The 23,408-nt window shown below is 44.3% G+C and overlaps 1 protein-coding gene across 1 annotated transcript in view; it reads left to right on the plus strand.

Annotated features, from left to right (window-relative positions):
- KIF6 (kinesin family member 6) overlaps nt 1–23,408 on the plus strand; it is a gene marked incomplete at its 3' end in the record, with an annotated part of 381,890 nt that overhangs the window by 163,909 nt on the left and 194,573 nt on the right. Inside the window, exons 11-13 of the mRNA XM_082251003.1 lie at nt 4,248–4,353; nt 7,635–7,776; nt 12,120–12,338. Of these exons, the coding sequence (XP_082107129.1) occupies nt 4,248–4,353; nt 7,635–7,776; nt 12,120–12,338 (467 nt within the window). The remainder of the gene's footprint in view (nt 1–4,247; nt 4,354–7,634; nt 7,777–12,119; nt 12,339–23,408) is intronic.

Raw genomic sequence — 23,408 nt, forward strand, 5'->3', positions numbered from 1 at the left:
GTGTGAGTCTCTTGGAGTTCATCCTCGCTCCTTCTCGTGGCTCGGATCTTGACCTTCCTTCAATGGGGAATTGAACAGAAATTGGCCTTGAGTACCATGAAGGGCCAGTTGTCGGTTTTGGCGGTCTTCTTCCAATTACCCTTGGCCACACACTCCCTGATGCGTACCTTTTCTTCAGGGTGTCTGTGGGAGATGGGGAGATATCAAATTCTATGTGTCCTCCATTTTGTATGTCCCTACCCCATTTTGTATGCATTAATGTCTTATAAGCTGTGTGTTTGTGTGTGTATGTGACCTTAGTTACACAAGATATGAAAAGTGCCTACGTACCATGGAAAATTTCTGCAGTTCGCGATAAGGCTGTGTCAGGTGATTCTAGTCACACGAGATATATGTCCTATATGGTATTATTCCCCAAGGTGACCTTTTGTCTCCTGAAGCTGTTTAACCAATAAGAACGTAACAAGTGCCCTATACCTATGATTATATGCCTTTATCTTTACTATATAAGCCGCAACGAGCCTATAATAAACTGAGAGCTTGGTTTCACTATACATCTGTCTCCGTCTGTGTTATTTCCAGAAACCACTCTCCCAGGCCTGTCAGACACAAAGCGAGCAAAAGAAGTTAATGATGGTCCGGGACTATCATTGGGATCAGGGATCCCAGTAACTAACAGTGTCCAACAGTTGGTTCCTCCAGTGCGGTCTTCGTTGCCACCCTGGGACCTCAATTTGGTGCTTTCGGTCCTCCAGAAGCCTCCCATTGAGAATCCTCGGGAGATTCCCTGGTTTACTTTGTCTCAGAAGGTGGCTTTTTTGGTGGCTATCACCTCTGCGCGCAGGGTGTCGGAACTGGCGCTGTTATCCGGTCGTTCACCTTACCTGGTGATTCACAGAGATAAGGTGGATCTTCGCCCTGTTCGTTGTTCCTCCCAAAGGTTGTCTCTGATTTTCATTTGAATAAAGACTTTGTGTTGCCTTCCCTGTGTCCCAGGCCTAAACATCCGAAGGAAATTGCCTTGCATGCCTTGAGTGTGTTCCAGGCAATTAGGGTGTACTTGGCAGCTACAGAGTCTTTTAGGAAGTCAGACTTACTATTTGTGCTCACAGATGGGCATTGGAAAGGGTTGTACGCTTCCTCTGCGACCATTTCTAGATGGATCAGACAGACGGTTATTTAGGCCTATTCCATCAGGGGTGAGGTTCCTCCTTTCCCTGTCAATGCACACTCTACTCGGGTGCTTAGTGCTTCCTGGGCCTTCCGTCATCAGGCGTCAGTGACGCAGGTTTGCAAGGCGGCCTTGTATTAAGTGGATGTGTTGGCATCTGTGGATGCTTCTTTTTGCCGCAAGGTTTTGCAGGCTGCTGTTTAGAAGACCTGATCCTCTTTGAGGACGTATTGTTTTTTTTCAGGTGGGCTCCAGCTGTATTGGTTGAGCTCCTGTTGCCTGGTTGGCTACTGTTTAGCCTTGGGAATTTTTTTGCTGTTCCCACCCCTCATGTTTAACACTGCTTTGGGACGTCCCAATGATTATAAAGATCAGGAGCTGTGTCCGTCAATTAACGAAAGGGAAAATGGGATTTTTGTTTTAGCGTAAAATCCATTTCTCTGATGTTCATTGATGGACACAGCACCCACCCCTCTGTGGAGTTGTAATTCTTCTGACACTGCTTAAACCAAACTGCGTACCTATAGCAGAGGGAGAGACTATACCCCCTGGAACCGCCCATAGGTGTAGCCAGATTCTTTTTCTGCCTAGTGTCCTACTCCTGTAGGGGCAGTATAACCCAATGGTTATGAAGATCCGGAGCTGTGTCCATCAATGAACATCAGAAAAATTGATTTTATGGTAAGTCAAAAATCCCATTTTTCCTCAAATTCTACAAACAATCCCCCATAATGACAACGTGAAAGAAGTTTGTTTGAAATCTTTGCAAATTTATTAAAAATAAAAAACAAAATCATCCCATGTACAGAAGTGTTCACAGCCTTTGCTATGACACTCACAATTGAGCTCAGGTGCTTCCTGTTTCCACTGATCATCCTTGAGATGTTTCTACTACTTGAGTGGAGTCCACCTGTGGTAAATTCAGTTGATTGGACATGATTTGGAAAGGCACACACCTGTCTATAAAAGGTCCCACAGTTAACAGTGCATGTCAGAGCACAAACAAAGCAATGAAGTCCAAGGAATTGTCTGTAGACCTCTGAGACAGGATTGTTTCGAGGCACAGATCTGGGGAAGGATACAGAAACATTTCTGCAGCATTGAAGGTCCCAGTGAGCACAGTGGCCTCCATCATCCATAAATGGAAGAAGTTTGGAACCACTAGGACACTTACTAGAGTGGGCCTTCCGGCCAAACTAAGTGATTGGGGGAGAAGGGCCTTAGTCAGGGAGGTGACCAAGAACCCGATGGTCACTCTGACAGAGCTCCAGCGTTTCTCTGTGGAGAGAGGAAAACCTTGCAGAAGAACCACCATCTCTGCAGCACTCCACCAATCAGGCCTGTATGGTAGAGTGGCCAGACAGAAGCCACTCCTCAGTCAAAGTCACATGACAGCCCACCTGGAGTTTGCCAAAAGGCATCTGAAGGACTCTCAGACCATGAGAAACAAAATTCTCTGGTTTAATAAAAAAAAGATTGAACTCTTCGGCCTGAATGGCAAGCCTCGTGTCTTGAGGAAACCAGGCACCACTCATCACCTGGCCGATACCATCCCTACAGTGAAGCATGGTGGTGTCAGCATCATGCTGTTGGGATGTTTTTCAGTGGTAGGAACTGGGAGACTAGTCAGGATGAAGGAAAAGATGAATGCAGCAATGTACAGAGACATCCTTGATGTAAACCTTCTCCAGAGCGCTCTGGACCCCAGACTGAGGCGAAGGTTCATCTTCCAACAGGATAACAAGATAACAAAGGAGTGGCTATGGAACAACTCTGTGAATGTCCTTGAATGGCCGAGCCAGAGCCCAGACCTGAACACGATTGAACATCTCTGGAGAGATCTGAAAACGGCTGTGCGCCGACGTTCCCCATCCAACCTGATGGAGCTTGAGAGGTCATGCAAAGAAGAATGAGAGAAACAATGCAAAAATAGGAGTGCCAAGCTTGTAGCATCATACTCAAAAAGACTTGAGGCTGTAATTGGTGCCAAAAGTGCTTCACCAAAGTATTGAGCAAAGGCTGTGATACTTATGTACATGGGATTTTTTTAAAATAAATTCTCAAAGATGTCAAACAAATTTGTTTCACATTGTCATTATGGGGTATTGTTTGTAAAATTTTGAGGAAAATAATGAGGTTCATCCATTTTGGAATAAGGCCTTAACGTATGTATAGGTTCCAAATGCACTGTGGGTTACAGATACAGCATACAGAGTGAAGAGATCTTGAGTATATAATGTACAGCACAGCATACAGAGTGGACCAATCTAGAGTTTATAATGTACAACCAGTGGCGGCTGGTACTCCATGGGCCGCACCATATCCCCCCCCCCTTTAGCGAGACAGGAGAGTAGAGGACAGAGAGGACAGGACAGGCAGGACCACCCCTCCGCTCACTCACCCTGCCTGGATCCAGCAGCAGGTGGCTTCGGCTTCTTCTCCAGTCTTCTGCGTCTCCTCCCTCCTCCTCCATGCCCAATGGCATGGCTTCTCCTTTCGGACAATCAGGAAACGGGTCTCTAAATCCGCTTCCTGATTGGCCAGGAGGAGGATCCGTGTGACAATAGCGAATTTTCATTCGCTATTGTCACACAACTGGGTGGGCTCAGGGCGCACTGCTCTGCGCCCCGAGCCCACCCTTTTTTTAACCTGTGAGAGCCTCTTGCTCTAATCACATGGTTAAAAAAAAAAAGTCCCATTCAACTCCATGCGTTTGGCGCCCCGCATGTAGATTAGGGGACTCCGTATGACCAGCCGCCACTGTGTACAACTGTATAGAGAGTGAAGCTTTTACAATTTACACCCCAATGTACAGAGTGCAGCAATCTGATGTATGAAGCATGCTGAGTGCAGTAGCCTGCAGTATATAACGTACACCACAGGTTACAAAGTGCAGCAATCTGGAGGTTGTTACCTACAGCACAGCATAGAGCGCAGCATGTAGCGTACAGTACCAGATACACCATGGAGCGGTGCTTTATGATTGTCGGTATCTCTCACACACAGTAACAGTTGGTGAACTGCCAGTTGTGGTTTAGTGTCATAGCACAGAATTAGAGTTCTTTTTTTTTTGCAGGCTGGATGAGCAGATACACGATTTCCTCGATGATGGAGACCCCGAGAGCACCTTGGACATTGGCGCAGACATGCGGAAAATTCACTACTGCTTTGCTTTACTGAAGGTAATGAACCAGAAGTTCCAGATTTAACCACTTGTCCTCTGAAAGGTTTTACCCCCCCCCCCCCCTTCTTGACCAGGCCATTTTTTGCTATTCAGCTCCGCACTACTTTAAATTTGTAGATGCGGGGTCATGCAACACTGTACCCAAATGAAATTTATAGCATTTTTTCACAGAAATAGGGCTTTCTTTTAATGGTATTTGATCACTACTGTATATATATATATATATTTTTTTTTTACAATATAAACAAATAAAAAACGAATTAAAAAAAAAAATAATATTTTTCTACTTTTTCTTTATAAAGCATATCCAATAAAATCAAATGTATTCATTAATTTAGGCCAAAATGCTACATATTGCATGTCTGGTAAAAATAACTGTGTTTTTAAAGGTGTTTTTCTTTGTTTTCTGTTATAAAATTTTGCAAATAAATAATATGTCTTCAAATGTACATTTTTTTTGAAAATAACCTAAATTGGTGTATATTATCTGTAGCAAAGTTATAGAGTCCACAAACTATGTGAAATATCTGAAAATCGCTCAATACTGATGGCCTATTCTTATGGTTTGTTCTTGAGTCCCCTAAAATGCAAGGACACTACAAATACCCCCCAAATTACCCCTTTTTGGGCAGTAGATATTCCAAGGTATTTAGTAAGAAGCATGGCACGTTTTTTGAAGTTGTAATTTTTTGTTACAATTTTTTGGAAAATAAAGAAATAAAATGTGTTTTTTTTTTTTTTTTACATACTGTCATTGAAACAGTACAGCATCATCATGTGTCTTGTGTGGCGGTCATCGGGGACACTGACTGGTGACAGGAAATAAACAAAAATGAAATGATTATTTATTCAATTTTTTAAACCTTTTTCTTTTGTTTTAGCATTTTTAAAAATGTTTTTACAATTTTTTTTTTAAAATACTGTCAGAGCAGTTCAGTATCACCGTAGTGACACTGTACAACTCTGGGGGGTGATCAGGAATTTATTATTTTTTTTACACTGCTATTGCTTATAACAGTGATGATCACGGTTATAAGCAATAGTTTACTGCCATGAATGGCTTTCCATTCAGGACAGCATGCTTTCTGAGCCAGCAGATCCGGCCCCCTCCCCAGCCTGATGCTCCAGTGAGTGCTGGAGGGGCAGAGCAGAGAGCGGAGACTAACAGTCACCACTCTCCATTCAGAGCTAATTGAGAACTAAGTAATTAGCAGCCACCTGATCGCTCTGTTCTCTGGATTAGAGCCGACAAGGGACAACTGCAGCATGGAGGTGAATATAGATGTTTTATTTTTATAGATTCCCACACTTCTCCTTTAAATAAATAGACCACCACTGGCTTACCACCAGTAAAGGCAGGATTTTTAGTTTAAATATTTTCATAGTTTCAATTTAAGGAAAAAAGATGCTGTTCTGTTAGCTTATCTTAGCTTGATGAGGCTGCCTTTGCAGGGGCAGACTGGCAACTTTCGGCCCAGGGGGCAAGTACAAACCAGATGCCCATGGTGCAGCGACTCTGCTCCTCTCCCACTTTCCCTCACCCCACTCTCCCAATCCTCCTCCTGACCCCCATTCCAAGCTGAAGCCCTGCTACAGATACTCTCTACTTACCAGCTGAATCCGGGTTCCCAACCTGGCCAGCAGGGGGAGGTTTGGGGGGAGCTGGGACAGCTCGGTTGGGGGTGCTGGGGCAGAAGAGTCTCCAGTGGGGCATGGAACCGGCCTCTGCTCAGACACAGTTTACACCATCCATGCTGGGGAGGGAGGCCTGCACTCTGTCCTTGTCTTCATCCCGCACTCAGTAGGTCAGCTGCGGGGACTTTTTACTTCTCTTCACCAGGAATCCTTTAGACATGTCTGTGGCAAAGGCGGTGCAGCCTTTTTACGGAGCATCCTAGCAGCCCAGGGGGCAATTGCACCCAGGGCCGTCTTTTCCACTGGGCATGCCCGGCGGTTGCCCGGGGGCCCCACTTGCCAAGGGGCCCCAGATGGATGGTGGCACTGGCAATTACTGTCCCTGGTGGTCTAGGGCCCCCCCGTTCTGTTGTCCGCCGGCCCAGGCCCCCCCCCTTGTTGTCCGCCCGCCGGCGGCAGCCGTGGCTCGAGTCTGCACTGCACAGACACTGGTTGCTAAGGCCAGCCCGATTGGCATCTAGCAACCAGTGACGTTAGCAGAGCAGACCCATGATCAGTGGCGTCGGCAGGGGGGGGGGGGGGGGCTGACAGGGGCTATAGCCCATAGTGTCCCTTTGAAAAGCCCCGGGTCTCCTCTTCATGTTAGAAAACTGTTAGCCCCGAGCCTCCGAGTCCTCCTCCATCCCCTCAACTGGCTGGCTGACTGCCGCTGTACTCCTTCGGTCGTTCTTCCTTCCTTCTTGCCTGCAAGCCGTGGATTCGCTGACACACTGGTTGCTAGCCTGCCGCATTCCAGTCTAGCAACCAGTGACGTCAGCACAGGAGCGTCAGGTGACAGCAGCAGCCAGAGCGTGCGGCGGCCCCGAGAATTCCGCCTCCGCGCCAAGAACTCTGACTCCACCCACCGGCCACCTCCCTCTTCTGCAGGCACTGGCACCGTTTCCAGTGAGAGAGGACATGTGGTGACCAGGACCAGGTAGGTAGGTGGCAGGGCGGGCAGGCCAAAGCTTGCCAGAAGGCGATCGGGAACACTACTACAAGAGACTCTTGTAGTATATAGTGTTCCCTGTAATATGTATATAGTAAGGTATATCCTCCAGGTAGTTGTCTCTTGTAGTATATATTGGTCCCTGTAATATGTATATAGTAAGGTATATACTCCAGGTAGTTAGTTGTTCTCTCTTGTAGTATATATTGGTCCCTGTAATGTGTATATAGTAAGGTATATACTCCAGGTAGTTGTCTCTTGTAGTATATATTGGTCCCTGTAATGTGTATATAGTAAGGTATATACTCCTGGTAGTTGTTCTCTCTTGCCATGATGAATGCATGTCCTCGCTCACCTCCTCCAGACTCCTCTCCACCCTGCCATTTTTATTCTTGTGGGTGATTGTGTAGGCAGGGGGCCCCAGTGCACTGCATTGCCCAGGGGCCTATAAGGCTCTTAAGATGGCACTGATTGCACCCCTGCCCCATGGCCCAGTCCCCTCCCCTGTGCCGCTGTTTACAATAAAGCTATGGCTGAGAATTAGTCAATGTGTTTCCATACTTTATGTACTTCGAAATGCATTTTATTTTGTACTTCACTAACAATTGGAAAGATAGGAATATGATTTATGCTATTTTTTTTTTTTTGCCTCCCAGAGACTTTTCCGTGACAGGAAACCATCTGATGTTGGAATCTCTTCTCCTGAGACCACCACAGAACGACCGGGATCCTCCAATGTCCGTCCTGAAGAAATGAAGAAACTCCGAGACCTTCTACAGCAAAGAGACAATGAAATCAGTATCCTTGTCCAGCCTAAAACACCATTCATTCATTCATTCATTCATTATAGTGAATTCACAAAATCAAAATCACACCTTGACGTTTTTTCTTCTCTATCTCACTGATCAGCCATAACTTTGACCACCCACCTAATATTCGGTAGGTCCCCTTTTTGCTTGCAAAACAGCCCTGACCCGTCAAGGCATGGACTCCAATAGACCTCAGAAGGTACGCTATGGTGTCTGGCACCAAGCTGTCAGTAGCAGTTCCTTTAAGACCACTTAACCACTTTACAACCGCCCGCCGCGCTTATACTGCAGGCAGCCGCTCTGCGCGAACCGCCGTAGGTATACGTCGGTCTCGCGCAGGCAGCTAGTGCGAGAGCGCACACCGCCGCTCCCACTCGTTAGCGGGGAAGCCGATGCACGGAGCAGGCAGCTCCGATTGCCGCCTGACACCCGTGATCGCTCCCCGCTGAGAGAGAAGGACGGTCAGTTGTTTTTAACACAGCTGACCGTTCTTCTCTCTGGAATGATCACAGAGCTCCTGTGATCCTTCTATATAGGAACACAAGTCTCTATGGTCATTTCACAAGCCACGCCCCCCCACAGTTAGAAACACACCCCTATGGTACACATTTAACCTCTTGATCACCCACAGTGTTAACCCCGTTCCCTGCCAGTGTCATTATTACAGTGACAGTGCATATTTTTAGCACTGATTACTGTAGTAATGTCACTGGTCCCCCCAAAAGTGTCAAAAATGTCAGTCAGGGGTCCGATCTGTCCGCCGCAATGTCGCAGTCCCGCAAAAAATTACAGATCGCCGCCATTACTAGTAAAAAAAGAAAAAAAAACAAGAATGACAAATCTTTCCCCTAGTTTGTAGATGCAATAACTTTTGCGCAAACCAATCAAAATACGCTTATTGCGATTTTTTTTTTTTTTTTACCAAAAATATGTAGCAGAAAACAAATTGGCCTAAAATGTTAAAAAAATTTTGATTTTTTATTTTTCTTTCGGGAATGTTATATAGCAGAATGTGAAAAATATTTTTTTTTTTTTCAGAATTGTCGCTATTTTTTTGTTTATAGCGCAAAAAATAAAAATCGCACAGGTGATCAAATACCACCAAAAGAAAGCTCTATTTGTGGGGAAAAAAAGGACATCAATTTTTTTAAGGTACAGCGTTGCACGCCTGCGCAGTTGTCCGTTAAAATAATGCAGTGCCGAATCGCAAAATATGGCCTGGTCAGGAAGGGGGGAAATCCTTCCGGTCCAGAAGTGGTTAAGACCACTTAAAGACCCTTCATTTTCTGGCACTTTGTTTTCAAGTAAAAATCTGTATTTTTTGCTAGAGAATTACAAAGAACCCCCAAACATGATATATTTTAGAAAATGTTGCGCTGTCTACAATCCATACAAATTGTGTAAAATTCCAAAGAAAGAATAAACAGTACAGGAAGTTATTAAAAACGTCATGCTATTTGCTATAAATTCTTAATCGGTGATACCACTCCGTAATTGCTATATCACACGTAAAAATATTGGAAGTAAGAAGGAAGAAATCAAATCCAAACGTGATAGTCCACAGGTGCACATATATTGCCCCGAATATGCGCCCCTGAATATAGGAAAGATTTGCCTCTTACAAGAAAATTAGACATCCATTAGGTCTATCCATGCCTTAGTGAGTTTCACCCCTCACTTCATTTGTATATGGCAATATCCTTTGGTAATGGCTCCTATAGTTACAGCTGGATGCTTGAACTGAATAGTGTGGAGTAAAATGATAAGAGGAGAGCTCTCGCTGCACAATGCAGTATAGAATCAAAGATTATTTATTTAAAAAGTTGCTCACAAGATTCCAGTAAAAACAGGCAGTTTGTCAATACACTCGTCTACAGCCCCGGCGGGTGTGCTGACGTCACGGCTATTTCCTCCGCCCGACGTACGTTTCGTCATAATGGACGTCCTCAATGGGACAACATCTGCTCTCTAATATATCCCACTGGCTTTCAGATGCCATTGTAACAAAATAATCAGCGTTATTCACTTATGTGGTCATAAAGTTATGGCTGATTGGTGTAAGACTTTGACACAGAAGTGGTTGAAGAACCTAAAGCATAACTTCAATCAACTTCAATCAAAAATTGAAGTACTGCTCATTCTCTCCCTCTCCCCAGCCTGTAATGGAGTTGCAAGGTTTTTCTCCCACTTCCTCAATTCTTACCTAGGCAAGGATAGCAGTGTTTATTCTGCCCGCCTCTACCCGGACGGGGTGGAGAGGCGGGGTAGTGATGTCATGCTCTCTCCATCTTGTCCAATCAGAGAATGCTTTGCATTCACTGAGAAAATGCGAAGCTTTCTCTGAATGGTGCCCTTTCTGAGCTGCCAAATTCCTGTATTCAGTAAGCAACAGGGCAGCCGCTTGGCAAGAGACCCAGAAGCTAGCGATAGTGGTGTCTATACAGTGATTTCCAGCTTCTAGAGTAGGGGTCTCCAAACTTTCTAAACAAAGGGCCAGTTTACTGTTTTACAAAAAAAAATTACAAAGCTCCTGTGGTCAGGTGGAATAATGTCTCATCTTTGATGTCGGTGGGAGGAATGGTGCCCATCGTTAGTGTCAATGGCAGGTATTGTGCCCCATCATTGGTGTCAGTGGGAGGAATAGTGACCCATCATTGGTGTCAGTGGGAGTAATAGTGACCCATCATTGGTGTAAGTAGGAGGAATAGTGACCCATCACTGGTGTCAGTGGAAAGAATAGTATTCTAGTAACCCATCATTGGTGTCAGTGGGAGGAATAGTTCCCCATCTTTGGTGTTGGTGGGAGGAATAGTGCCCCAATGGAAGGAATAGTGCCCCATCATTAGTGTCAGTGGGAGGAATAGTGCCCCATCATTGGTATCAGTGGGATGAATAGTACCTCATCATTGGTGTCAGTGGCAGGAATAGTGCCCCATCATTGGTATCAGTGGGAGGAATAGTGCCCCATCATTGGTGTCAGTGGGAGGAATAGCATTCCATTGTTGGTGTCAGTGGGAGGAATAGTGCCCCATCATTGGTGTCAGTGGGAGGAATAGTGCTCCATCATTGGTGTCAGTGGGAGGAATAGTGCCCCATCATTGGTATCAGTGGGATGAATAGTGCCCCATCATTGGTGTCAGTGGGAGGAATAGCATCCCATTGTTGGTGTCAGTGGGAGGAATAGTGCCCCATCATTGGTGTCAGTGGGAGGAATAGTGCTCCATCATTGGTGTCAGTGGGAGGAATAGTGCCCCATCATTGGTATCAGTGGGAGGAATAGTGCCCCATCATTGGTATCAGTGGGAGGAATAGTGCCCCATCATTGGTGTCAGTGGGAGGAATAGTGCCCCATCGTTGGTGTCGGTGGAAGGAATAGTGCCCCATAATTGGTGTCAGTGGGAGGAATAGCACCCATTGTTGGTATCATTGGGAGGAATAAAGCCCAATAATTGATATTTTTGAAGGGGCGGTGCTATCTTGTTGTCTTTAGGAGGATTTATGGCTAACTGTTGGTGTTAGTGGAAGGAATGGTGCCTCATCATTGGTATTAGTAAGAGGAAGGAATAGTGCCCCAAGGGCCAGATAAAGGCAGGCAAAAGGACTTAGTATGGAGACCACTGTTCTAGAGGGATTCCATAGGTATGGTGTGTGTGTATGTGTGTGTATATATATAAATTGTTCCAAGCTGGAACAATGTGACTATGTAAAAATCTCCATACCTGGAATTCTTTAAGATTTACACACTTAGCCAAAAAAAAAAGATTTACACACTTAGCAGATGACTCTGGTGCTGATTATCATAAGTTGGTGGACGGAGGGGAAGCTCATGATGTCCACCACTGGCCACAGTGTCCACTAACCAACCTCTCGCTGATAGCTCTAGCTGCATGGTGGGTTTTATAGGATCACATAATAAAGCCCTGCCGTTGGGGAGTTTAGCAGTCACTTTGCTCTGTTATTTCACACTCAGCAGTCAGCATGTGTTATCAGCATGAGGACAGGCATTGACAAGGCAGCAAGCCTCATAGGGCCCCTGCACTCAGACTCGGCTCCAAGAGTCATCCTGAGAGTAAAATTAAATAAGGTGATAATTTAATCTTTCAGAAGGAAGCTTTCACTGTAATAAACATTAGATTACAGCATGCTGCAATTCTGGCAAATGCTCAACAGCAATTGTTCCTGTAAGATGGGCCACATACTAAATCCCTCTCCGACTCTGCAGCTCTAGAAATGTGTTGGGTTCACTTGAATAGTCTTCTATTGCTCCTAAAATTTTCAGTAAACGCAGACATTTTTATTTTAAAAATCTATGTTCCTATTGACAATATTCAGATATATTAGTCAGCATGTTGAAGAAAGAGAAGAAGAGGAACCAGGATGCTAAGTATGAAATGAGCCAGTCTGGAGGCCAGCTTCGATCTCCTAGTGATGCCAGCCTTGGTGGAAGAGCAGCATGGAAGGCTCCTACGACACCCAAGGCTTCATCCCTCCAGCAAGCCAGCGACGGCTTGGCTACAGAATCCAGGCCTGTGGCTTTCCAAAAGAGGGCAGGTAGGTGACATAAACCTACACCAAATACAAATTTTACATTGTTTGCTATTGTAGCACCCTCCTAGTTGGGCTGCCAGGTCGATTTTTAGTTTTTGACTCCTGCTGTAGCCAGAGGAGCAGTGGTTGTTTTTTTTTGATATGTTGAGGGCTTCACTGGCTGGGAGTTTTTTCCTCCTGCCTCTTGAAGAAGTTTCTGGAGTTCAGGGAGGGAGCATTTAAAGTGGTAGTAACCCACCGCCTTTTAAAGAAACCTGCAAGACAATGGCATAATGTGCTATTACCTTAGAATGAAGCCCTCCAGAGGCACATTGTCACCGCTAACAGGACTTCCATTTTCACCCAGCCTTCTTTCCGGGTTCAGGTGCTCTGGCCGTCTGACTGGCCAAGCCTTGATGACGTCACTCATGCGCATTGCAGGAGTGACAACTGGACATGTGCATGATGAAAAAATGTGTTTCGTTTTGTTTAGATAAGTTAATCTAGTTATTTAGTTTCATTCAATTTGGTTGATTTGTGTAATTTGTATTCGGGATTCATATTTGGAATTAGTTTTATGCCTTTTTTTAATTTTCTTCGAATTTACTGATTTTTTTCGATTCTAAACATTCAAATTCATATTTTTTTTTTTCTTTTTTATTGGAATGTGGCAAAGTGAACAAACAAAACAAAAATCTTCATCAAATGATTACAATGACTCTTTAAATCATCTTTGGCTTAACAAAAACAGCATTATTTCAAAATGTAACACACAAAGTATAATTTCTTCAGTGTTGTCACATTAAAAGATATAATAAAATATTTACAAAAATGTGAGGGGTTTACTCACTTTTGTGAGATACTGTATATCTGTAGTGTTAACATATCTTGCTCCAAAGCTCTAAGTCCCGTGTCTTTCTGCTGCTCCATTCCTCTGTTATCAGCATGATAACTTCTGACAAGCTCTCTGAAACATGAGATAAAAGCAGCAGGAAATTTGTGTCAGGGAGGGAACTTAGAGATAGATAAGCAGAGAGCTGGTCTATTCAGACTGTATCTTTGCATGTTCCTTCGTTCCTCTGCGTATGTGAAGAGGGTATGTGCCTTTCCTCCAATCAGCTCACACACAGTGTTAGCCCAGACTCCACACCCAGTGCTGATGGAGTGAACAAGATTTCTAACACGATCTTCACTTTCTAAAGAGTGTAGAAAGCTGAAGACTGCAGATATACATGTAAAACTTATGTAGGGAGATTTGTTTCATCTCTGTGTAATATCTGAGGCTGGGTATATGTGAGGGTTTACATCCACTTGAAACTTGGGGAAAAAACAGGTGAAAAACTAAGCAATCAATCAGAGCTAACTACAGCCCAGCCATTAACTAAATTGACATAGTAGCCCCCTGTTTAGGGGGAGGGGGCTACACTTTTTAACAGCTCTGCTCCCCCGTCTCAGCAGTGATTTGGCATCCTGCCAGCAATCTAAGTAATTAAACACAAAGCAAGGTGCATAGGAAGAGTGGAGAGCAATTTTGCTGACACCTGATGTAACAAAGGGTTAATTTTCATGTTACATATATTCATTTATTGGCAGGTTCAATATATTTACCCTTTCAGATTTGTGGATGAAGTACAATAATTAAGACCACACACAAGTAGTAAAGTAATAAAAAGATTTACTTCGTTTCGAGTAAAGATGGAATACAGTGTGTGTATATATATATATATATATATATATATAATATAATATAATATATATATACACAGAAGTGATGACCTTATTACCTGTCATAGTTAATAACAACTAATATCAAGTTCTTTGTAAACCATTTATGAATATAGACCCGTACTACACCTGACTTGAATGACGTTTCTTGTAAACTTTGAGGATAAATTGTTCCACAGTACTTGCAGCTACAGAGGTCACTAGGCTCTTGTTTTTAAAGCGTATTACTGCTTGTTAAGAATATCTAAATGTTAAAAAGTCTGTAGCCTGGCTACAGTTCTTTTATAAGCTGCCTAAACACCTGCCCCTCCAGCTAATATTGCAAAAAACATGATAGACACAGAGCATTATGAACAGAAACCGGGCCTGAGCTAAGTGCATAATCCTCATATCCATAAACAGTCAGATAGTTGTTAGTGATTCTACTGATTTTCAACATGATAGTAATTTCTGAAGTGTTGCAGTGTATTAAAGCCTGAGGCCTATGGGTTGCACAGGGAAATGTACAGCTTGCTCACCTGAGACTGCTAGGCTACAGATCTCGAAAAGATCAGTTTACTGATGGGTATGGTAGTGTGGTGCTACCCCACAAAAGCTAGATTGTGTATAATGATTTTCAAAAAGCTATGTGGAAAATAATTAAAGTGCAGATTGCAATATATATATATATATATATATATATATATATATATATATATATATATATATATATATATATATATATATATATATATATATATATAGTCAGGTCCATAAATATTGGGACACATTTCTAATCTTTGTGGCTCTATACACCACCACAATGGATTTGAAATGAAACAAACAAGATGTACTTTAACTGCAGACTTTCAATTTTAATTTGAGGGTATTTACATCCAAATCAGGTGAACGGTGTAAGAATTACAGCAGTTTGTATATGTGCTGCCCACTTTTTAAGGGACCAAAAGTAATGGGACAGATTAACAATTATAAATCAAACTTTCACTTTTTAATACTTAGTTGAAAATCCTTTGCAGTCAATTACAGCCTGAAGTCTGGAACGTATAGACATCACCAGACGCTGGGTTTCATCCCTGGTGATGCTCTGGCTGGCCTCTACTGCAACTGTCTTCAGTTCCTGCTTGTTCTTGGGGCGTTTTCCCTTCAGTTTTGTCTTCAGCAAGTGAAATGCATGCTCAATCAGATTCAGGTCAGGTGATTGACTTGGCCATTGCATAACATTCCACTTCTTTCCCTTAAAAAACTCTTTGGTTGCTTTCGCAGTATGCTTCGGGTCATTGTCCATCTGCACTGTGAAGCGCCGTCCAATAAGTTCTGAAACATTTGGCTGAATATGAGCAGATAATATTGCCTGAAACACTTCAGAATTCATCCTGCTGCTTTTGTCAACAGTCACATCATCAATAAATACAAGAGAACCAGTTCCATTGGCAGCCATACATGCCCACGCCATGACACTACCACCACCATGCTTCACTGATGAGGTGGTATGCTTTGAATCATGAGCAGTTCCTTTCCTTCTCCATACTCTTCTCTTACCATCACTCTGGTACAAGTTGATCTTGGTCTCATCTGTCCATAGGATGTTCTTCCAGAACTGTGAAGGCTTTTTTAGATGTTGTTTGGCAAACTCTAATCTGGCCTTCTTTTTTTTTTTTTTTTACCTCCTGGAGAGTGTTCTTGATCTGGCCAACTGTTGTGAAGGGAGTTTTCTTCACCAGGGAAAGAATTCTTCGGTCATCCACCACAGTTGTTTTCCGTGGTCTTCCGGGTCTTTTGGTGTTGCTGAGCTCACCGGTGCATTCTTTCTCTTTAAGGATGTTCCAGACAGTTGATTTGGCCACACCTAATGTTTTTGCTATCTCTCTGATGGGTTTGTTTTGTTTTTCCAGCCTAATGATGGCTTGCTGCACTGATAGTGACAGCTCTTTGGATCTCATATTGAGAGTTGACAGCAACAGATTCCAAATGCAAATAGCACACTTGAAATGAACTCTGGACCTTTTATCTGCTCCTTGTAAATGGGATAATGAGGGAATAACACACACCTGGCCATGGAACAGCTGAGCAACCAATTGTCCCATTACTTTTGGTCCCTTAAAAAGTGGGAGGCACATATACAAACTGTTGTAATTCCTACACCTTTCACCTGATTTGGATGTAAATACCCTCAAATTAAAGCTGAAAGTATGCAGTTAAAGCACATCTTGTTTGTTTCATTTCAAATCCATTGTGGTGGTGTATAGAGCCAAAAAGATTAGAATTGTGTCAATGTCCCAATGTTTATGGACCTCTGTGTGCGAGTATATATATATATATATATATATATATATGTATGTGTGTGTGTGTGTGTGTATGTATGTATGTGTATATATATATATATATATATATATATATATATATATATAAAGATGATCATCAAAAATTAATACAGTGAATAAAGTGCAACACATGTGGTCGATATGCTTAAAAAACAGATGTGCAAAAATCCAAATATATTGAATAGACGCAAACAGCAGTGATATGCAATACATGTAAAAAACTAAGAAAATAAAATAAAAATGATTTCTATAAAAAAAAAATATAAGAAGTCCATGTATCAAAATATCCTTTCAAAATTGTATTGTGAATAAATCCCTTCACCAAAAATGGTAGGTGGTATGTGGTGGTCTTCTTCCTTTTAAATATCACCAAAGTGCTCACTAGCCTCTCCCCTCAATTCTTGCCTGTAATCAGCCTTTGTGGTTAAATCACTCTAAGATCATGGAAACTGCCAGCCACCAGCTGTCATCTTTACTTTATTTCCAATGGTGATCCCTGCTATCCACCGCATACCACCTACTATTTTTATTTTATTTTCTGCATGTATTGCATATCACTGCTGTTTGCATCTATTCAATATATTTGGATTTATTTTGTGCATCTGTTTTTTTAAGCACATCGATCACTTTATATACCTGTGTTGCACTTTATTCACTGTATTCATTTTTTTTTTAGATGTTTATTATATATTGCAATTTGCACTTTATTATTTTCCACATAGCTTTTTGAGAATTGTTATACACAATCTATCTTTTGCGGGGTAGCGCCACACTACCATACCCATCTTTATCCACTTCTGGTCTGGAAGATTTTCCCCCTTGAAGACCAGACCATATTTTGCGATTCGGTACTGCGTTACTTTAATGGACAATTGCGCAGTCGTGCGATGCCGTACCCAAATAAAATTGATGTCCTTTTTTCCCACAAACAGAGCTTTCTTTTGGTGGTATTTGATCACCTCTGCGATTTTTTATTTTGTGCGCTATAAACAAAAAAAGAGCAATAATTCTGGGGGAAAAAAAACATAATTGTCACTTTCTGCTATATAACATTCCCAAAAAAAATTTAAAAATCAAATTTTTTTTAACATTTTAGGCCAATTTGTTTTCTGCTACATATGTTTGGTAAAAAGAAATCGCAATAAGTGTATTTTGATTGGTTTGCGCAAAAGTTATCACATCTACAAACTACAGGAAAGATTAATGTCATTTTTATTATTATTTTTTTTTTTTTTACTAATAATGGCGGCAATCTGCGATTTTTAGCGGGACTGCGACATTGCGGCGGACAGATCGGACACCTAACTGACATTTTTGACACTTTTGGGGGGGACCAGTGACATTACTACAGTAATCAGTGCTAAAAATATGCACTGTTACTGTAATAATGACATTGGCAGGGAAGGGGTTAACACTGTGGGTGATGAAAGGGTTAAATGGGAGCCTAGGGGAGTGATTCTAACTATATGGGGGCGTGGCTTGTGAAATGATCACAGAGACCGGTGATCCTATATAGAAGGATCACAGGGGTTCTGTGATCATTCCAGAGAGAAGAACGGTCAGCTGTGCTTACAATAGCTGACCGTCCTTCTCTCTCAGCGGGGAGCAATCGTGGGTGTCAGGCGGCAATCGGAGCCACCTGCCCCGTGCATCGGAGTCCCCGTGACCGATGTTGCCCTACGTCGGTTCACGCAGGACGGCCAGCCTGCCGCAGTATATATGTGGTGGGCGGTCTGGAACCGGTTATACTACTCTTTTGCTCAGGATAAGCAATTCAGTGTTAGCAGCAACCCCAAATATATACTCATCTCTTTGATTGCAGCCTTTTTCAACCAGGGTGCCTTGAGGCTTCTTCAGGGGTGCCTTGAGGCTTCTTCAGGGGTGCCTTGGCAAAATGCCTAAAAATTTATCAAAAATTGTAATAAAGCCAGCAGGTGTATAAGGCTCCATTCCCGTCTGAGCGTATTGTTTTCAGATGTTTTTTGGGGTGTTTTTCAGGCGTTTTTTGCAGGTGTTTGGAGGCAGACAATGACATCTAACAAAAACGCCTGTAATCTGCAAAAAAAAGAAGCTCATGTACTTTTTTGAGCTTCAGGCGTTTTGATTCAGGCAACAAAACGCTCATATGTGAACAGGGGCCATTGAAATGAATGGGATTTCGCTTGTTGGGTGTTTTGAGACTTTAGAGATGAGTGTTTTACGTGCTGAAAAACGCTCAGGTGTGAACAGAGCCTAAAGGCCGACTTTTAGTTACACAAAGCTGTGAGTTTTCTTTATACACCATTATGACTTTCTAGACACTGGCATCCTAACAACCAATAATGTCATCAGTTGATAAGGATGATGTCTGTCGCTTTTACAGCATCCTTGTTTGATCCTCTGCTTGTCTCCCTCAGCACTGGGGTGACGTTAGCTGACTGATGTAGAGAAATTAAGGGAGAAGAGAAACATTGGAAAACTAGTCAGTACCAGTGTGCAAAAGTGTATTTGCTTTGGAAGATAAAAAAACACTTCTAACTGTCCTACCTGTGGATGTTGCTGGATTGTGTAAAATCTATTGGAATAGCTTTTTACATTTTAGAATGGGGTGCCTCGTGACTCGCCATAATTTGAAAGAGTGCCTTGACTGAAAAAAGGTTTAAAAACACTGCACTATTGTGTGTACTTGTTTCAATCCAGAGCACTAAGTATCATTTCTGTCTGCTGCCTCCTTCCTTTATCCGCATGAGTCACTTCTGACAAGTTTTCCTGACACCAAGAGAAAAATGGTGACACAGGAGGGAGGTCCAGCACACAGCTTTTGATTGAAAGCCTTGGATCTGTTTCTGTGTGCTGTTTAAAGGGGGGTGAACCCCTTCCGTCCAATCCGCGCTCATTAGGCTCTGCAGAGTGTAACCAGGGGAGGACTGGGCTGGGGGGCAGGGGGGAAATTGCCCCCTGGGCTGCGCTGATGCCCCATAAAAAGGCTGCTCCGCTTCTGCCATAGACATGCCTAAAGGATTCCTAGTGAAGAGAAGTAAAAAGTCCCCACTGCTGAACTACTGAGTGTAGGATGAAGACAAGGACAGAGCGTAGGCCTCCCCCCCCCCCCCCCCTCAACCCAGCATGGATGGTGTAGACCCGGGGTCCTCAATAGGCGGACTCCGGGCCGCCTCCGGACCCACACGGATTAAAATCTGGACCGCCGAAGCGGTCTGCTTCCTTCTGTCTCAGCGGGGGACAGAATGGAGAGGATCGGGAGGATCGGACTGGCTGTGTTTAGCGCTGCATGATTACAAAAAGCCGAGTACAAGTTCTTCTGCGGCGGAGAGGATGTCCTACAAAGTCCCGCCTCCTGGGCCGGCTGTTACCTATGATAGACAGAACACTGGTGACGTCTATCATAGGAGCCAGTGTCCAGGAGGCGGGACTTTGTAGGACATCCTCTCCGTCGGGTAAGAAGAACTTGTACTCGGCTTTTTGTAATCATGCAGCGCTAAACACAGCCACTCCGATCCTCTCAATTCTAACCCCCCCCCCGCTGATGACAGAAGGAAGCAGACCTCGGCGGTCCAGATTAATGGGGGCACGCACACTGGTCACTGCATTATTGGGGGCACAAACACTTTTCACTCTGCATTATTGGGGGCACGCACACTGGTCACTGCATTATTGGGGGCACAAACACTGGTCACTGCATTATTGGGGGCACAAACACTGGTCACTCTGCATTATTGGGGGCACGCACACTGGTCACTGCATTATTGGGGGCACAAACACTGGTCACTGCATTATTGGGGGCACGCACACTGGTCACTCTGCATTATTGGGGGCAAGCACACTGGTCACTCTGCATTATTGGGGGCACAAACACTGGTCACTCTGCATTATTGGGGGCACAAACACTGGTCACTCTGCATTATTGGGGGCACACACACTGGTCACTCTGCATTATTGGGGGCACGCACACTTTTCACTCTGCATTATTGGGGGCACACACACTGGTCACTGCATTATTGGGGGCACACACACTGGTCACTGCATTATTGGGGGCACACACACTGGTCACTGCATTATTGGGGGCACACACACTGGTCACTCTGCATTATTGAGGGCACACACACTGGTCACTCTGCATTATTGGGGGTACACACACTGGTCACTCTGCATTATTGAGGGCACACACACTGGTCACTCTGCATTATTTGGGGCACACACACTGGTCACTCTGCATTAATGGGGGCACACACACGGTTGCTCTGCATTAATGGGGGCACGCACATGGTCACTCTGCATTAATGGGGGCACGCACATGGTCACTCTGCATTAATGGGGGCACGCTCATGGTCGCTCTGCATTAATGGGGACACGCTCTGCATTAATAGGGGCACACACATGGTCGCTCTGCATTAATGGGGGCACACACATGGTCGCTCTGCATTAATGGGGACACCCTCTGCATTAATGGGGGCACACACATGGTCGCTCTGCATTAATGGGGGCACGCACATGGTCGCTCTGCATTAATGGGGACACGCTCTGCATTAATGGGGGCACACACATGGTCGCTCTGCATTAATGGGGGCACACACGGTCACTCTGCATTAATGGGGGCACGCACATGGTCGCTCTGCATTAATGGGGGCACGCACATGGTCACTCTGCATTAATGGGGGCATGCACACTGGTTGCTTTTCATTAATGGGGGCACGCACAATGGTCGCTCTGCATTGGATGGGGGCAAGTTTTGGGGAATGCCTTTTTTTGTTGTTGGCGTTCTGTATTTGGAATTTGACGGTCACTTTTCCGGACCTCGGACTGAATGGAAAATTTGTAAGTGGACCTTTCAAGTTTACATTTGAGTACCCCTGGTGTAGACTGTGTCTGAGCAGAGGCCGGTTCCATGCCCCATTGGAGACTCTCCTCCCCCGGCCAGCCCCGACCAAGCTTTCCCAGCTCCCCCTATCAGCCTCCGCTGGCCAGGTTGGGAACTCTGATTCAGCTGGTGGGTAGAGAGTACCTGGAGCGGAGTTTCAGCCTGGAATGGAGGTCAGGAGGAGGCCGGGAAGAGGGAGAGTGAGAGGGGGGCTAAGTTGCTGTACCATGGTCCTCTGGTTTGTACTTGCCCCCTGGGCCGAAAGTAGCCCGTTACCCCCGAGTGTAACTTTAGCCCTCCGTCCACTTTTTCTGAAAGCTCAGACAAGCTGCATAAATTCTGGCCTTTAAAGGAAGTAGAGCAGAGAGGGCTGCAGATAAACAGGTACAACTTACGTAGGAGGATTTGTTTTATCTCTGTGTATCATTTGGTGTCCCAGCAACCAGTGACATTCCGTGTGTGCGCCCCGCCCCCTGCTTCTTTCTTTGGCTCCCTCCCAGCCAGCCGCGAGTTGGGGCATGACGTCACGTGCGTGCCCCGCCCCCCTGCTCCTAACTGCGGCTCCTGACTCTTACACTCAGCCTAGCCGCGAACTGGGGCGGGACATCACATGCACGCCCTGCCCCCCTGATGTTCGCTGCTCCTGGCTCCCGCATTTTCCGCTCCCAAAGGTATGTGGGGCACAGTTTTATAAAATGCAGACTGATGGGCATATTTTGTTAAGGGGCACACATTTGTGTCCATTAGAGTGCCCCATAAAATATGCCTATTAGAGTGCCCCCTAACATAAAATGTGCCCATCAGCTTGCGCCTTATTTTATGTTAAGGGTCATGCTGATGGGCATATTTTATGTTAAGGGTCACGCTGATGGGCATTTTTTATGTTAAGGGGCACTCTAATGGGCATATTTTATGTTAAGGGTCACGCTGATGGGCATTTTTTATGTTAAGGGGCACTCTAATGGGCATATTTTATGTTAAGGGTCACGCTGATGGGCATTTTTTATGTTAAGGGGCACTCTAATGGGCATATTTTATGTTAAGGGTCACGCTGATGGGCATTTTTTATGTTAAGGGGCACTCTAATGGGCATATTTTATGTTAAGGGTCACGCTGATGGGCATTTTTTATGTTAAGGGGCACTCTAATGGGCATATTTTATGTTAAGGGTCACGCTGATGGGCAAATTTTATGCAAAGGGTCACGCCGATGGGCAAATTTTATGCTAGGGGGCACGCTGATGGGCAAATTTTATGCGAAGGGTCACGCCGATGGGCAAATTTTATGTTAAGAGCAACACTGATGGACACGTTTTGTTTTGCCCATCAGTGTGCCCCCTAACAAAATGTGCCCATCAGAGTGCCCCCTAACATAAAATGTGCCCATCAGCGTGCCCCCTAACATAAAATGTGCCCATCAGCGTGCCCCCTAACATAAAATGTGCCCATCAGAGTGCCCCCTAACATAAAATGTGCCCATCAGCATGCCCCTTATTTTATGTTAAGAGTCACGCTGATGGACACATTTTATGTTAAGGGGCACTCAAATGGGCATATTTTATGTTAAGAGCAACGCTGACGGACACGTTTTTGTTTTGCACATCTTTCTGAGTCATAGCACAGACTTCAGATTCGGACCTCGGCCCAAAGAAAAATTTAGCGACCGGACCTCCTTGAATTTTAATTCATTACCCCTGATATATAGCAATGCACAAACAGAGAGTAAGCTCACCTGAAGGCAACCCTTTCCTCCTTAAAGGGTTAGTTCACTTTTACCACCACTTTGGGTGTCATGGGCAGGAATTGTTCTGTAACACTGTATCCAAACTTACTTTAGAAATGTGGGGATGTCATAGCTCAGGAACCACAGCCAGGGGGTCACACCGTGCCGTCTGCACCAAGCAGTACACCAACCAAAAATATGATGGCTGGATCTTCTCCGGGGTCACGTGTGAGGGGTTTACAACCACTTTAAATGAGTCAAAGCTACCTATACAGAAAGAGTCCGGGCCTCCCGACATTTTTTGGTCCGGGGATGTGACCTGTGGCAGGTTTGACCAGTCACATTGACACTGGTAGTCACCAAGCAAGTAGATCTTCCAGTCCTAACCCTGACCTGTTCTCTAGGATCCCGTAGTTCTCCCCATGGAAACACGTGGAACCCACATCCAGCTACTTATATGGTAAGATATGC

This window comes from Pelophylax lessonae, assembly GCF_965119305.1.
Source record: "Pelophylax lessonae genome assembly, chromosome: 3".
Lineage (NCBI taxonomy): Eukaryota > Metazoa > Chordata > Amphibia > Anura > Ranidae > Pelophylax > Pelophylax lessonae.